This window comes from Gopherus evgoodei, chromosome 3 (assembly GCF_007399415.2).
Source record: "Gopherus evgoodei ecotype Sinaloan lineage chromosome 3, rGopEvg1_v1.p, whole genome shotgun sequence".
NCBI classification, from domain to species: Eukaryota; Metazoa; Chordata; order Testudines; family Testudinidae; genus Gopherus; species Gopherus evgoodei.
In genome coordinates, this window is record NC_044324.1 from 150,213,375 (window position 1) to 150,230,572 (window position 17,198).

At 40.4% G+C, this 17,198-nt stretch overlaps 1 protein-coding gene across 1 annotated transcript in view; it reads left to right on the top strand.

The window, feature by feature from the left end:
- The window catches only part of WDR64 (WD repeat domain 64), a 140,495-nt gene that overhangs the window by 38,607 nt on the left and 84,690 nt on the right, over window positions 1–17,198 (top strand). The window contains exons 9-10 of the mRNA XM_030558349.1: window positions 3,824–3,903; window positions 11,436–11,575. Of these exons, the coding sequence (XP_030414209.1) occupies window positions 3,824–3,903; window positions 11,436–11,575 (220 nt within the window). The remainder of the gene's footprint in view (window positions 1–3,823; window positions 3,904–11,435; window positions 11,576–17,198) is intronic.

A 17,198-nucleotide genomic window follows, 5' to 3' on the forward strand; every position in this document is an offset into this window, starting at 1 on the left:
TGTATTATATATCATTTAAATGCAAAGGTTCCTTTAGGGTTTTTTTGAATTAAACATTTATTGTATATGTGTCTCCAGTTGTTGGAAGAAGTACATTTCCCGAAGGAGCTTCAGACAGGAGCTGGATGAAATTATATTTAGACATTTGCAGAATACACAAATGTTAAAATGAAATTTGTAACCCTAAAAATAGAAATATATTAAATGACCATTCTGTATAAGTAATTGTGTCTCAAACATTTAATTACATGATGCAAACAAAATGACTATCCCAATTAACTACGGAACCACTGTTTGTTTCGAGAAGAAAGCTTGGTGATCAGTGTACTTTTAGTTATCTTAATCCTTACGGAACTGTGCAGTTTCTAGGTGGCTAATGCCTGGAAAGGGATTGTCTTCTTTCTTTACAAAGAGGCTAAGAAGGGGAATGTGTGGCAGGAATCAGAGCGGGTGCCTGGTTGCAAGGATGTGGGATAGGTCTGGACTCATATCTGGAGTGAATGTCACCCGCCTTCCCGTTGCAGGCCATCCTCATTCCTGTAGGAGAAGGTTAGAATCACTCCTTGAAGAATCAAGTAAGGATTATATAAAAAGAACTCTCCATTTTAAGAATTAAAATAGAAATAGATGGCAAAATCCTAAAATAAACCAGTTGGAGCTCACATAAGGAGTTGTTTGCTATTTTACTTCATAACCATGCATTCAGATTCTTTTAATCCTGTAGTGAGTTCCACACACTCACATGGGATCTGACTGCTCAGAGTTTACTGAAGCATTAGGGATTTAGAGTTTATGTTTGCTCATGTGTTATCAGTGACACTACCTAAACTGTACTGAAAAAAGACTCTCTTGGCTGTTTGGCGTAACCATTTTAATAGGAATTTGCCTCACCCAAAGAATTAAATTCTTCCTTTCTATTACCAAAAATCAAACCAGTCACACAAAATATTTCTCCCAAAACATCTCATGCTGCACACAGAACTTATCTTTTAATACAAAAATTCCCTACATTCTTTACTTTAGACAATCACAAGAGCAGTGTCTAAAACAAAATGGATACCCAGTTACTAAACTATATTTCCCAGAAGGCCCAAGGTCTTCAGTTCAAAACTCACACTTCCCTTCTAGGTATAAAAGCCTCCCTTCTTTCTTTGTCTTCTTGGAGTCCAGGACTCCTTGTTAGGAGGGAGTAAGGTAAGTAGCCATTGTCCAACATCAGGGGATCTTACTGTTGATGTCTAAGGCTATGTCTACACTACAGGATAAATTCAAATTAGCTTAAACCGATTTTATAAAACAGATATTATAAAGTCGATTGTGCGCGTCCACACTAGGCACATTAATTCGGTGGTGTGCGTCCCTGGTCCGAGGCTAGCGTCGATTTCTGGATGGGTGCACTGTGGGTAGCTACTGTAAAATAATGAGGCCAATAACGTCGATTTGCGTCCACACTAACCGTAATCCGATATAGTAATATCGATTTTAGCATTACTCCTCTCGTTTTGTAGGAGTACAGAAATCGATTTAAAGAGCCCTTTAAATCGATATAAAGAGCAGTGTAGTGTGGACAGGTGCAGCATTAAATCGATTTAAAGCTGTTAAAATCGGTTTAACAGCGTAGTGTAGACCAGGCCTAAGCAAACTGATAATTTACAAACAGCTGGTATTAAGGCAGGGGTCGGCAGCCTTTGGCATGTGGCTTACCGAGGTAAGCACCCTGGTAAGACGGGCCGGTTTGTTTACCTGCCGTGTCCACAGGGTTTGACTGATCGTGGCTCCCATTGGCCGCGGTTCACCGTCCCAGGCAAATGGGGGTGGCGGGAGGTGGCGGCCAGCACATCCCTTGGCCTGTGCTGCTTCCCGCATTATACATATTCTGTCTGGGTTGCATAACAAAATTAATTTTATAGTCACCCTCATATCTATTCCTGCCCAGAAAGTACAAACTATTTCTTTTGAATTCAAAAGTTATCTTAAAGGGTCAGAATCTTTAAATATATCTTTTTAAAATTTACCCCTGGTCCAAGTTAATGTTTTCATGGTCCATGGTTATTTTGAGCCACTCCAAAATGAATGGAAAAGTCTGCTAGCCGGAATACAAAGGAAAAATAGACATTCACACACATCGATATGGCCCTACCAAATTCACAGTTCATTTTGGTCAATTTCATGGTCATAGGATTTTAAAAATCATAAATTTCATTATTCAGCTATTTAAATCTCAAACTTCATGGTTTTGTAATTGTAGGAGTCCTGACTCAAAAAGGAGTTGTGGGGCAGAGGGGTCACAAGGTTATCATAGGGGAGTTCGCAGTATTGCTACCCTTATTTCTGTGCTGCTGCTGGCGGCAGAGCTGCCTTCAGAGCTGGGCAGCTGGAAAGCAGTGAATGCTGGCCAGGAGCCCCGCTCTGAAGGCACAGCCACTGCCAGCAGCAGTGCAGAAGTTGTGGTATGATATTGTCTCCCTTCTTCTGTGCTGCTGCCAGCAGAGCTGGCCCACTCTCTGGCTGCCCAGAAGTAAGCAGCCTCACTTCTGTGCTGATGATGGGAGGCGCTGCCGTCAGAGCTGGGTGCCTGGCCAACAGCTGCTGCTCTTCAGCTGCCTACATCTGAAGGCAGTGCAGAATACCACGACTCCCTAAAATAATCTTGTAACTCCTGGCAACTCCCTTTTGAGTCCAATTTGAAAAAAACTGGTCTCCCCCATGAAATCTGGATTGTATAGGGGAAAACCACACAAAAGACCAGATGTCATGGGGGGAGAATGGGGGAAGACTAAATTTCATGGTCCATGATGCGTTTTTCATGGCCATGAATTTGGTAGGGCCCTACACATTGACCTATGTACACGCTGGGCATACTGGCAATAACAAGTATTTCCTGTCATGCATTTCCACACCTTAAATAGGTATTTGTTGGATTCAGGTTTTTAAGAAAACATTCAGACGGTAGCAATCTGCATGGAAATTGGAGGGAGGAGTTTGGAGGAGACACAGTGAAGTCAGTCTGTGTGTACATGGCTGGAATACTAACTAAAGTTGCATTACCTCTAAAAAGTTCTCTTAATAAAGAGCTAGTTTAGTTTTGGAATCTTTGCATGTTATTACCAAGCATGTAATACAAGTAACATAATCCTTGTATCAAAGCAGCACAAGAGAGGCTGTACTTGATTTGTATAAAATTGAGGCTGTCACTGCCATCCTAGTTTCTAATATAGAAAGAGCCACTAATTGTAGAATTCAGTACTCCATCTTGAATTTGACTGGAATATTCCTGGATCAAGATGAAGCATTGTTTCCTGGGACCTATAGTCTCCAATGGTTTTACAAGTATATAAAAAATTAGTTTGACCTTGGCTGCAATTTAGGGTGCTATTGCAGGGGAATGGGGTACCTTTGCTATAGGCTTATATTGCTTCAGCTGTTCAAGATAAGAAACCATGCTATTTAAACTGAAAAGCTAACCTGAAAAGTTTTATTGCTAATGCTAGTTACTGAATTTAAACAACTGTATGAATCAATTTCCTTTTAATAAGGTACTGTCTATGTTATATATAGAAATACTTTAATATTGTGAAAATAACCAGTTAAACATGGTAGAATACTATCTGTCTGTTTTGTCCAAGAGTGTCCAGCACAGACAGTCTCTCCTTCCAGTCCATACTGATTTTTGTGCCATCAGTTCAAATTGTGTGTCTGGATAAAATAGTCCTTGCCAACCCCCACACATTATGAAGTCTTCAGAAAAACAGACTGGAATTGCTATAGATTCTACTTTGACCAAAATTTCCCACCTGATCAAAAGACTTGTTAATCATTACAGACCTGTCAGGGAGTTTTCTGTCCCAAGAGGAGTTAATGCCTTCACATACTGTGGAAAAGCAAATATCATTGTTACTGGGGGTAAGTAAAATGTTTGTATTATATATGAAGACCTAGTAATGTTTGTCAGTGTTTTCTGCCAAATAGATTCATTGGTTGTATTTTTTCACTAAATAAACTCCAATAATCATAATTTAAAACGTTGGTAATTATAATAAGTACTTAAATTGTAAACTCCTGCAGACAAGGGCTTTGTTATATGTGTGTACAGTGCCTAGTGCAATGTGGCCATCGTCCCTGATTGGCAAAGTGGTGAGTGCTCAGTCTGGATTTGATTCACACATTGCTTCCTATGTCTTTAATAAAAGAGGAGAGACCAGGTTTGGGAATACATAAAATGACCCCGCCACCTCTCCTAACTGCAACACTTATTTCCTTACCTTCTCCCACCCACAGTCCCTTATGAGTTATGACCTCAGGATTGCATCTTCACCCTTCCACAGTGACTCCTCTCCTGTTGACCTGAGAAATGCTCCCTGACCTGTTCTGAACCGTTCCCTGTTACCATCCTTTCTGACCCAAGAACCATTGGCATCAATCAGTGGTGTGACTCCACCCATTTCTTACTAGTCTCCATGTTCCTTAAAGAAGGCTGCAGGACTGATGCACTGTCCAGTCCATTTCTTCCCCAGTGCTCAACCATATTTTACAATGCTGTTTCACTGCCTAGAACTACTTCTCCCACCGTGCTCTGTCTGCCATTCCTCCCTCCAGACCCCATCTGTTTCATCCCACTGTGGCTCCCTATCTCTCTCCTATCTGGCTTTCTCAGTTTTAAGGTTAAGCTCCATAGGGTGTGCCTATATGATGAAAAAGGTGTTTTTTTCAATCAGTTTAGCTTAATCAAGTTAGTTAAACACAATTGGAAACACCTCCGCAACACCTGTGTAGACACAGTTTGACACCTTTACAATCATGTTAGCTGGTTGTTTTCTAGCATTAATACTCAAACCTATGTTAGTGTTAAAGGGCATTTGCAATTGTGTTAAGATAACTTCAGTGGAGGAGGGGGGAAACATCCTTCCTTTCATGTGGACAGGGCCTAAGGTCTAGTCTACACTTCAAGAGTTGTACTGGTATAACTATTTTGGTTAGCAGTGTGACTTTTTTTTGTTAATTATCAAAATATTTGTATTGGTGACTTAAACCAGGTACAAAGATGACTTAAACCAGTATAGTTATTTCCCTTCTCATAGGTGAATAGCTCTTTCTACCAATATAACTGGATTCACACTAGAGGGGACTGTATCCGTTTAACTGTATTGGTATTGTTAAAGAAGTACAGTGTTCTAATGTAGACAAGGCCTAGGTGCTTGTAGGATCAGAGCCTACATACTTTTCACATTTACAGATACTATTTGATTAATTATGCTGATAGTTGATCAGAAATTGTATTTAATGATGTGTCTTATTCAATTGTTATGGTTTAGTTGGATTTTTGTTACAATATTGTGAGTTATAACTGATCATTTTAAACTGGTAATTGCTTTATTTATATGAGATGAATAATGGATATCATCTGATGTTACAGATTGCACAATGGTTGGCTTTTGTCCAAGTTCTGAAACTTTGGTATCAATGAGGCTCTTCCTCCTCAAAGGAAGGGACACTTTTTAGGCTCTAATGAAGACTCTGTGTTGAAACATTAGCCACAGTTGACTGATTAAATAGTTACTGTTTCATTCACAAAGAGTGAAGGGGAATGGGAATCTAAGTTGAACAAGTGGAACTTTATTAAACTCTGCAAACTGCTCTGGCCATGTGACATAACTGCTTCAGGCTAACTTCCCTATTCCTATTGGTGTCCTGTCAATAACTGTCCCTCTCAGGAACACTGGTACCCTCCCTCACCTTCCAATGATCATGATACAGTTAAATAATACAAATATTTTATCATTTTGATTTTGCATCTTCATTTCCTAGATAGAAGAGCTTATTTTTGTACAAAAAGGTACAGAAAACATGGAAGGCACAACAAAAGGATTATTCTTTTTATGTGTCCCCCAAACACTCTAGAATCATGGCTTTAGAGAAATATAAAACTTCTGTTTTTCAAATTTAGTTTGGGTAACTTTCCAGTGCTATATGCCCTTGGATCTACACAGACTGGCTTCCAGATGGACATAGTACCATAGCAACTTCCTTCCCCAGCTAGCTCTTTGACGTCCAAATCTTGAACAATGCAGTATTAAAATACTGTACCTAACTTATTACATTGAGTTAAATGTCTGACCCTTCAGCCTTTGAGGGATCCTTCTTCAAATAAGTGTATCAAGATACAGGTATGTGCCTCGTGCTAGTGGGACACACCTACCACTTAAAAAGTTTAACCCTAGAATTCACAGCTCTTTAGGATAGTACAGTGAGCACAATAGGCATAACATGTGCTAGGATTGCCATACAGTATGACTGGCATTGTATCTTATGGCTAGTCTACACTAGAAGCATTACATTGGCACAGCTGTAGCAATGCAATCTCAAAGCATTGTACAGACATTTTAAATCGCTTAAGGCAGACACCTTTTGAGAGAAGAGTAGCAGCAGAAGGATAAACGATGCAATGCAAACTGAACAAGTGTAGGGGAGGGAGACATTTTGGCTTAGGACACTGGGCCAAACTCAGGCTATGTCTACACTACACCACTTTTAGCAGCATGGGCATGTTGCCACTAAAAGTCGCGTCGTGTAGCCGCTGTTTGTCGCTCTCCAGCTGCCAAAAAACTTCCACCCCCAATGAGTGGTGTTTGCGTTGTCGGCAGGAGAGCACTCCTGCCAACAACGCGCTGTTCACACTGGCACTTGTCGCAGCAAAGCTTTTGTTTATTGAGAGGAGCAGTGGTTAACACTTCTGAAAGACAAAAGTTTTGTCGTTCAATTTCCAGTCTAGACATAGTTTAAAAGTATTTGGGGATCTTGAAGATCCCCCTGGAGCAGACAGCTGTTTTTAAGGTCTCATCAATGAAAGCCACACACTCTTTTATTTCATTTATCTTGGAAGTGTGAAGAGTTGAACTGAACCTACTGGGATACAAACCATTGGTTCCATGGAGTCAAGGTATAGCCATGTTAATGTTTGGCTATCTGATCCAGCCCCTCTCAGCTCATGTTTTCTTATGAATGAGCTTAATCCCCGTGCATTTCATGTCAGAGTATTTGATCCTAGAAGCATAATTGGACCTCTGAGAGACCTAATTGTTCTTCCCAGTGTCCTGATGAGCTTCTGTAACTCTGCTGTAGCAGCAGGGTTAGGAACTATCTCTTCAGTGCCAGGGATCAGTAGAGCAGTAGGTCATGAACAACCTAAAAATCAATTTAAAAAAATCAATCTTATTATTTAACACAAGCAATAAAAAAGAACTAAAACTAATTGATCAGCTGAAAATAGCAATAAACAAAACCCCTTGCACTTAAGCAAACACAACAAAATTGAATGGATTTTATTGATAGGCTTTTCTGTGGCACCTGCTCTTCATGGTAATACTGGAGTACATAATAGACATTAATGATTTTAGCCTCATGCAACTCTCTGTGTTAGGGGCCCTGGATACACACAGCACTTTTTTCTCCCTGCCCTTCATCTGCTGCCACTGTCAGAGCACAAAGAGCAGAGGTGTTAGAAAACCCCACTCCTGTTCATCTTCAGAAATGTAATGGGAGGGACACTCTTTCTGCTCAGAGACAGTCTGCTGTCCCCCATCCACTGTTATTTAAAGCATTATTTTTTTCATTATTTAACTCCTAAGGTAGACACAATTGGGGTGCTCTTTGCTCCTTCTGTGACACCTGATCTACTGTCCCGCTCAATGAAGGCTGCTATCAGCTAGAGTCCCTCCCTCCTGAACTCCTCCTGCAATCTGCAGGCTGAGTGCTCTGCTCCTGAACACATTATAAACAAGACCTCTTGTTACTCTATGGCAAGATGGACCGAAAACCTACAACAAAGTCCCTGGTGCTACAGCCAGCTGGGACTTCAGGTGCAGAACTCATTAGACTCAAAAATGGAAATTTTAAGGAACTCAAATACAAGCAGTTGACTCTCTAGGGAAGGCTGGTCTTCTAGGTAGGTACTGGTTCAGTACTTGGGAACAGTGGGTTCAAATCCTATCTCTGCTACTGACTGTCTGTATGACCTGGGGTCTAAAAAGGGATGTATTTTTCAAAAGAACTATTACATTAACTAAAAAGATGTCTTGGATAATTCCTCTGATGAAGCTTGGCAGAAGGGAGCATTCTAAAGGCACAAATGGCAACTATTGGCCTAACTCCCATTGGCCATCAGTGGCCTTCTAACAGCCATTTGTGCTTTTGAAAATCTCCTCAAATGTTGTTAGTTTTTTGCTAATTCCCACTGAGAACAATGAGCGCTTCTGGGCACTACATATCCATAATGGGAGATGAGCTTTCTTTAAAATCTGGCACCAGCTGCAGATGCTGAGCACTTTAATTTGACCTTTAGTCTCTCTCTGCCTCTGTTTTCCATCTGTAAAATGGGCAGCACATTTATTTCTCCAACCCATTGTCTGTCTTGTCTATTTAGATTGTGAGCACTTTGGAGTAGGAACTTATCTGTGCGTGGCCAAAACCTAATATGATGGGACCCTAGTCTAGGTTGGGGCTTCTAGGCACTACCATAATACAAGTAATTTGTGGTATTCTGATATTCAGATCTATTTATTTTATAGTGCTCTCAGATTCCCAATATACTGCAAATGTTGGTATTGCAGTCACATCGCTCCATCAGAGATGTCACCCCAGAAAGGAATCTGGGGTTTTTGGCAGATGTTTGGGAAATAGGTGCAGATGTTCAAAAGCATGAAGAGGGTGACATTAGTACTAGAGAGCAGTGGCATCTCCTCTTTCCCTTCCCATTGGACAGGGTGGGGGGGGGGTGAAGAGACCAGTTTAAATTCAGTGGTGAGGATTGACTTCCTCCTCAGCAAACCTTGAAAACAACTAGCTGCCCCACTGCACCCTGTATCAATGTGTCGCTGCATCAACAATAATGGATAAACCCAATAGTTTGATGTTTCTGATAACACAACTAGTAGTGAAATAGCTAACATGGACTTGTGAATGGTTGTCTTTAGGCTTCAGAGCTATCCCATTGAGATTAATGGGATCAGTTCCTTCTGCTCTGACAGCTTTTGTTTCAGGCTATTTGCACTCTGAGTCAGACATCCCTGCATCGGCTTACTCTTGGTTCACATTTTGTGCCTAAAGACGAGAGACTTCTCAAAAATGAAATCCTAGATTGTGGAGCAGAGTTATGTGGTGACTCAGGCCAGGTCCACACTACAGCGTTAAATCGATTTAAACAGCGTTAAATCGATTTAACGCTGTAACCGTCCACACTACAAGGCACTTAAAATCGATTTTAAAGGGTCTTAAAATCGATTTCTGTACTCCAGCTAAACGAAAGGAGTAACCCTAAAATCAATATTACTAAATCGATTTAGGGTTAGTGTGGACGGATATCGAAGTTATTGGTCCTATTCTTTTACTGAGCTACCCAGAGTGCACCGCTCCGGAAATCGATGGTACCCTGGGACCATGGACGCACACCACCGAAGTAATGTGCCCTAGTGTGGACGCGTAAAATCGATTTTATAAAACCTGTTTTATAAAATCGATTTTACTAATATCGATTTAAAGCTGTAGTGTGGACATAGGCTCACAGGGAAAGGAGCAATTACAGTCATTTGTGTGATCGCATCATTGCATTATATACCAGTGGTTAGTAATACTGACAGCTAAGATCTGACGGTTCCCTGATGAACCAGAAAAATGAACAGACTTATCCCTTCATGTGTCTCCTAACTGGACCTATGAATGTAAAGATAAATACTGCTTTCCACATGCACAGTGCCTTTTATCTGAAAATCAGTTACAAACTTACATTATCTTCTTCATTTTAACAGGTGCCTTTCTTTGGCCTTGTTTTCCTTACCCAAAATTACACACTAACAAGTCAAGAACTGATCCCTGGTCTCCTCTCTACTAGTCCCCGCTCTATCTAAAAGGCAGCGAAAGACTGGAGAAAGGACCAGTATGATGTAACAAACCCACACTGGCCTAATTTAAGCTCTGAAAAGCCACAGTTGAAACACAGCTGATTCATTACCACGTGATGGATTTTTTTTCCCTTTTGATTTCTTATGGGCCAGAATATCTGTCTTCTGTGATTTGCATGTTATTGGGTTCCATCTGCTAGGAGACATATATATTTCCCCCAAAACTTTAAACCATCTTAACTTTAAAACTGTGTTTCTTCTCATCCAGATTGCTTTGTATAATTTAGCAATTTGGTGAATTATTTCAAACAGTGCCAAAATGAATGCACTGGAATACTCCAATAGACCAATTACTGTATTTTTATAGGCTGACAGTGCTTGCCACCTGGTTAAGCTGTGAAAGGTTTACATGCATTCTGTTGACTCACTGAGGCAGATGACTTATTGCCCTGCCTATGTATAAAAGCGGAATGGAGTGGCTCTCTGAGGAGAGAATGAAGTGGTCCTCAGGGAAGAACCCTGAGACAATTTGAGCTGACTTATGTCTTTTTTTTTCTTTGTTAATAGAACTAAATCCAGGCAGAGGGTGAGTTTGGGTCGTTGTTCAGAACAGAATGTTTGTATAGCAGGTTGGGAGAGGCACTAGTTTATACGCTGAATGGCCCAGGTCTAGAGGACAATGCCTCTACGCAGTCTCTTCCTAAAAAGCTTTAAGATTATACTTCTTCTCAAAGTAAATAACAAATAAAGCTGTGTGAACGTTGGCTGACTTGGTTCTGAGGGTTGTGTGAATGTCCTGCAGTTTTGATCCATGTGTTCTTACTCTCTCAGTTCTGCTTCAAGTTTGGAGAGACTCAAAGTAAAACTTAGTGATAACTATCGAGTTGTAACTGGTTTTGTGTCTTACGCTATTCAGGAGGGGCTAAGTTAATTTGTATATGGCGCTAAAGGCTTCTCAGTATTTAACTGTTAATAAAGCCATAAATCTGGCATGATTTTGATGCCACACCATAAATATATTAATGTCTGTTTGAAATTGGGCCCAGGTTCTCTTTAGAGGCTTGTGAAAAATAGCAAACTTCCCAATGTAGTTGGTTTTAAACATTAGGGTTTGTATCGGAGCCAAAATCCAGGTGTGCTGGTGTTGCTCTGGGTTTTGCTGAAAATATTTGAAATAATTAGCAGCAAAAAAACTACTATATAATAAAAGGACCAAATTTCAAAAGTGGCTTCCTAAATTGTGTGCAAACATCACATTTGCACAGATGGGTACAAAAGGCTTGATTTTATTTACACCTTTACACCACTTTGGCAACATTAAAAGGCCTTAAAGAGTGAGTTACGTATGCTTTAAGCAGTGTGAAGGTGTCTAGAGGTAACTGAGCATCAAGACCTTGGTATGAAAAATACAAAGATTTAATCAGGATTTATGTCTGCAGTCCTGGCAGCCATTTTTTTTTAAACTAAGCTGTCTAGAATCTATTTTGCGATAGTTTGCATGTTAGAGACACAGAACGGGTCATGGATATTTTCTGTTCACAGGTGATGATAAAGTTCTCCGCTTATGGCATCCCAATATAAACACCAAACCAGTGGGCAAGTTGTTGGGACACTTATTTAGTGTCATGGAGATTGTCACAAATGAAAAAGATCAGCACATTATTAGCCTTTCCACTGCAAAGGTAAAGTACTGTCCCTTAACTTCATGAGAAGCAGTGTTGTGGTATAGTTACTTGTATAGTTAGTTACACTTTGTTACCTCTGCTGATGGTATTAGGTTTTAATTATCACATTTTTATTAGAGTATTTCACACTGTACACAATATACTAAACTCTATACATTGTTCATAAAGGATTTTCCTGCAATGAAATAAGTACTTGATTTTTTAAAAATATTCAAATTATTTTATACTATTTACAAGGCTGCAGAAGTCCCAATTCCTCCTGTGGGACTCTGGGAAATATTCTCTGAGAATTTAACATGCTTAATTAACTTAAAGAACAGAATTAACAGTTATCAGACACAGATGAACATGATGGGAAGAGTCAACCTGGTTTTTATAAAGGGAAATCATGCCTCATGAATCTATTAGAATTATTTGAGGGGAGTCAACAAAAATGGGGACAAGGGGGATCCAGTGGATATAGTGTACTTTGATTTTTCTGAAAGCCTTTGACAAGGTCCCTCACCAAAGGCTCTTAAGCAAAGGAAGGAGTCATGGGATAAAACGGAAGGTCCTCCCGTGGATCAGTAACTGGTTAAAAGATAGGAAACAAAAGGAATAAATGCATGCAGATCTGGTCACCCCATCTCAAAAGATATATTGGAATTGGAAAAGATACAGATAAGGCAAAAAAAATGATTAGGGGTACGGAACAACTTCCATGTGGGGAGAGGTTTAAAAGGCTGGGACTTTTCAGCTTAGGAAAGAGATGATTAAGGGGGGGAATATGATATAGGTCTATAAAATCAGTACTGGTGTGGAGAAGTAAATAAGGAAGTGCTATTTACACCTTCTCATAATACAAGAACTAGGGGTCACCAAATGAAATGAATAGTCAGCAGTCTTAAAACAAACAAAAGGAAGTAAGCTGAACTTTTTTTTAGTAAAAAAGGGAAGCATCAGAGTAGGGGGTCGGCTTATGAATGGGTATGGAGATGGTGGGGGGGTAGAAACCATGTCCCACCTCTCTCCAACAGAGGGGACAAGGAGAGACAGCACAGACAGCAAAGCCAGAAGGGAAGAGGTGGGGCCAAAGTCTTTCCTCTTCTGGCCACACTGTTCTCCCCTCAGTGTCCGAAGCAGCTGCAGCTCTGGGGCTGGCCTGCTGTGGCATCACTGAGCCCACTGGAGCAGTTCTGGCCAGGCCAGAGACATCCTTCCCTGGCCTGTCCCAGCTAAGGTGGGAAGGGATGGGGAGAGTTTAGGGGGTCCCAGGCTAGGGGTGGGGAAGGAAGGGGTTACATGGGGAGGGGCCATGTGGGGAGGTCCCAGGTTAGGGGTGGGGTCATGTGGGGGGTGGTCACAGGGGTGACTCCTGACCCCCAGTTTCTTCCCCCCCCCGCAAAAAAAATTTCTGCATCAGTTACTGTCCCAGCCCGTCAGGGCAAGCCACTGGCAGGCCGGGACTCTTTGTTTACTTAGGTTTACCTCTATGCCTGCAGATGCTCAAGGTAAACAAACCTTCTTTGGCCTGGAAACCAAAGTTTGCCAACTCCTGAATTATAGGGTCAGCTTATGAATGGGTCATAAAAAATTTGCCATTTTTACTTATCCATCTTGGGGGGGCAGCGGGGGAGGTGGTCGGTTTATAAACTAACCAGCTTATGATTGAGTACACTTCACACAACGCACAGTCAACCTGTGGAACTCTTTGCCAGAGGATGTTGTGAAAGCCAAGACTGTAACAGGGTTCACAAAAGAACTAGATACGTTCATGGAGGATAGATTCATCAATGGCTATTAGACAGGATAGACAGGGATGCAAAACCATGCTCTGAAATGTCCTTGGTCTCTGTTTGCCAGAGGCTGGGCATGGGTGATATGGGATAGATCACTTGATGATTACCTGTTCTGTTCATTCCCCCTGTGAAGCACCTGCCATTGGCACTGTCAGAAGACAGGATACTGGGCTAGATGGACCTTTGGTCTGACCCAGTATGGCTGTTTATGTTCTACTCATGCTCGGTAGTCCCACTGAAGTCAGCAGGACTGCTCGCACCATGAAATTAAGCACATGCTTGAATCTTTGCAAACCCAGGTCACTAGACAACATTATAAACCACACATGTGAGATTTAGAAACAAACCTTTTTTCCATTTTACACTTGGTGAATTGGAGACAGAGGCAATCAGATTTGTCCAAGGCTATAGAGCAGAAGCAGCATTAGAGGTAGAATTAGCACTCAGGAATTTCTAGCTCCCAGTCCTGTCCTCAGACCTTTTGGATTATGCCTTGCTGGGTTGGCAGCCTAAAATATTCATAGTAGAGTTGAGTGAAATTCAGAAATTCCATCCTCTGGGAAATTATGATATTTCAACATTTGCTTTTGAGGTGAAAAGTTGAGACCAAACGTTTTCACACAATAAAATAGTCTGAAAAACTTCAATTTGGAAATGTGAAAAAGTTTTTCTCCATTTTTAATCAACACAAAACATTTTGATCTTCTGAATCAAAATATTTTCATTTTGGTTTGTTGAATTGACCTGGAATGCTTTGTTTTGAGTCAACATTAAACAGGCAGCCCAGATGTGCCTATCTTTAAGATGTAATACAGGCACAATACAGAGTTTGTTTTGTTGGGGGGGGGTGTTCTGCTGCTTGCCTGATTGGTTACTTTTATTTTCTCTTGGTGTCCAGTTGACGGGTCACTCTGTCACTCCGATGCTCATATCTTTGAGGTTCTAATGTACAAGTGACTCCTGGAAGTTCAGGTTGCCTGGGGCCCCCATTATCTCCTATGGGCCAGCCTCCCTGGTTGGACTATGTCTCCTATGATGCGCCTACATCTACATGACTTCCATGATGTACCACACAGCTTGGTCAGAGGAGAGTTCATATTACATCATGGGAGCTGTAGTATTTCCAGGAGCACAGTCCATAGGAGGGAATGGGGGTTCCAACTATGATTCCCATGGGGCAATGTGGCACAATAGGGAAATGCAATTTAATGTTGAACTGACTCAGAATTAAAAGTTTCAGGTCCATTCAACAAACCAAGGTATTCCAGTTTGGGTTGAACTCCCCTGAAATCTTTAGTTTCAGTTTTTCCAATGGAAAATCAACATTTTGGCAAAACTGAAGTTCTCCCATGAAAGGTTTTTGAGTTTGTGGAAACTACATTTTCTTTCAGAAAATAATTCTGATGGAAAATTCCCAACTAGCTCTAATTCCTAGCCTCTATGTATTGATCTGTTAATTAGCAGTGTAATGAGAGGAAAATAAAGAATACATCATGAGTCTCCACTGGGTATGAAGTCCTTCACAAAAAGTGGACCTTGTAATGGCAAGATCTAAAGAAAATTACTTGAAAGGGATTAATGGAGCAAAGTATCGATTTAAGTGAAAAACAGACCTTCTCTTTGATATCAAACATTACATGCTGGTGATACAAGTTGGAACTCTCACAGGAAAAGCTATCAAAATGTTAGGTTTGTTCCTGCTCTCATTGTACTAAATGGGAGTTCACTGATTGACTTTAAAGGGAGCAGGATTGGGCCTTTTCAGGATAATTCTTGGAGATTTAGTAAGATGAACCCTATTGTTTCTGATTTTGATTCAATGTTGTATCTTCATCTGAGCCAAACAAGCATCTCTTCTGTAAACCTTAAGTTGTGCTAACACTAAATCTTAACATCAGACTCAGCCCATTACTTTCCTTCACTGACAGCAAATGATACTGGCTGGAAACAAGACAGTTGCATATATTCTAAAAAGCACAAGTTTGTTCTTTAAAGGGGATTAATTTTCTTTTCTGGGCTTGTTTCCCTGGATGTTTTTCCTTTAAAAATAAATAACACCTTGTCTGCGGACCTCCATTTATGAGATAGCTCAAACAAAAGCGAGCCACAAGAGGCACCTTAGAATCCCTCATAAATTGACTCCCCCATTTTAAAGACTTCTTTCAATATAGAAAGGAGAATCAGTCTCCTTCTGAAGAGATTACAGCTGGGAAGATGAAGTTCATCTGCCTCTTCGCATAGACTAACACTCAATTACAATTTTCCAGATAATATTCAGAAAGTCTAACAAGGGGGAAGCTAGTGAAATCTGTAAGTATTAGGCAACCCTGACTTTACTCCTCGCTAATATAAAGAAAGGTGAGAGAGATCACAATTCACATAGGAGGCACTAGGTCTCTTCTTAAAAAAAATAAATAGTACTATTCAAAAATACAGTACTGTTTATCTTCCCTTTAGGTTATGTTGCTTTCATTTTTTGTGAAACCCCACCCTGAATGGTTAGTGTCTCAGCCTGCCAAAATTGCCTAGACTTTGGTCACACTGAGCAGACTGCACAGCCTCTTGTTTTTGGTGCAACAAGGTATTGTCTTTGAGCACTTCTATAATGACATTAGTGCCTGCCTCCTCCAGTTATAAATCTTTCTCTTCCCCGCACCCCAACTTAATACATTGCCTTTTGATTAATAGCATTTTGTTATTTCTAAATCACCTGGGTGAAATTCTAGCACCACTGAAGTTGATGGGAATTTTGCCATTGGCTTTAATGTGACCAGACTGCCACCTCTGCAGATGACAAATACCAAATTTTGTCTGGAGTTTCATACACATTTGATTTTTCCCCACTCTACAAGTTGAGCTAAACTGAATTCACTACTATCTAAAGCTGCATAGGAAGGAAGAGCCTTCAAACATGGTGCTGTTGAGAAATTCAAAACTTGGTTAAAAATATTTCCCTTTTTGGACCCAATTCTGTACTTTCAGGCTGCAGTGCTGCATGCCCAATAATCAAACGTTCATTGTAATATGGACTTTAACAGGGTTTTGGCTTAAATTTAGTTTGAGGAATATCAGGAGAAAGCATTCATTTTCATCACTATTTCCCTTTTACTCATGGGTGAGTTTGCAGGATTGAGGCCTTGCACAATAGGTAAAGTTCCCACCTAATAAATGATATTGAAAAGGAGACGTTTTCAAGGCAGGAATGCCAAGTTATTAACAACTGTATTGAATGACTAAGTAATTCATAGGTGGCCAAAATGAGACTGATGGATCAAAGCTAGCCTGAATTTGTATAAAGTGGTCTGTGTCCATCCATGTTCAGTACAGAGTTGCAGTCCATCTACAAATCCCAGCATGCAATGCTCCAGTGCCCTGGTTTTAGTTCTGTAGTCTCTATGCAATGTAATTCTGTATTAAAGATGAGTGGTTACAATCTGCTGTTAAGTGAAAGTTGAGTGCTTGGATTCCAAATATTGTCAGTGTAATCCTCATTTGGGCAATATTTGGGTACCTTAGGGATAGTTATAACAAATACAATTATTAGCAGACATCTGTCTTAAGAAAAATTGAATGAAAATAAATCAACAGCAGGCAAGTTTATTTTTTTTCTTTTTAAAGCTACATATCCAGTTCTGCCAAAAGCTTGAGGGCTTGCTGGTAGTAAATTATTTCTGATACAAGATTTGGGAGGTTGCTGCATCCTGCTGATGAAATGAACTGTTTTCTAGTGTTGAAATTGTACCTGATAATGTGAGACTTTTTTTTTCCTTCCTGACTTTTCCCAAAGGCTGTTTTCTTGGATTTGTGTCATATGTATAACCTTGCCATCCACCGATTACTAA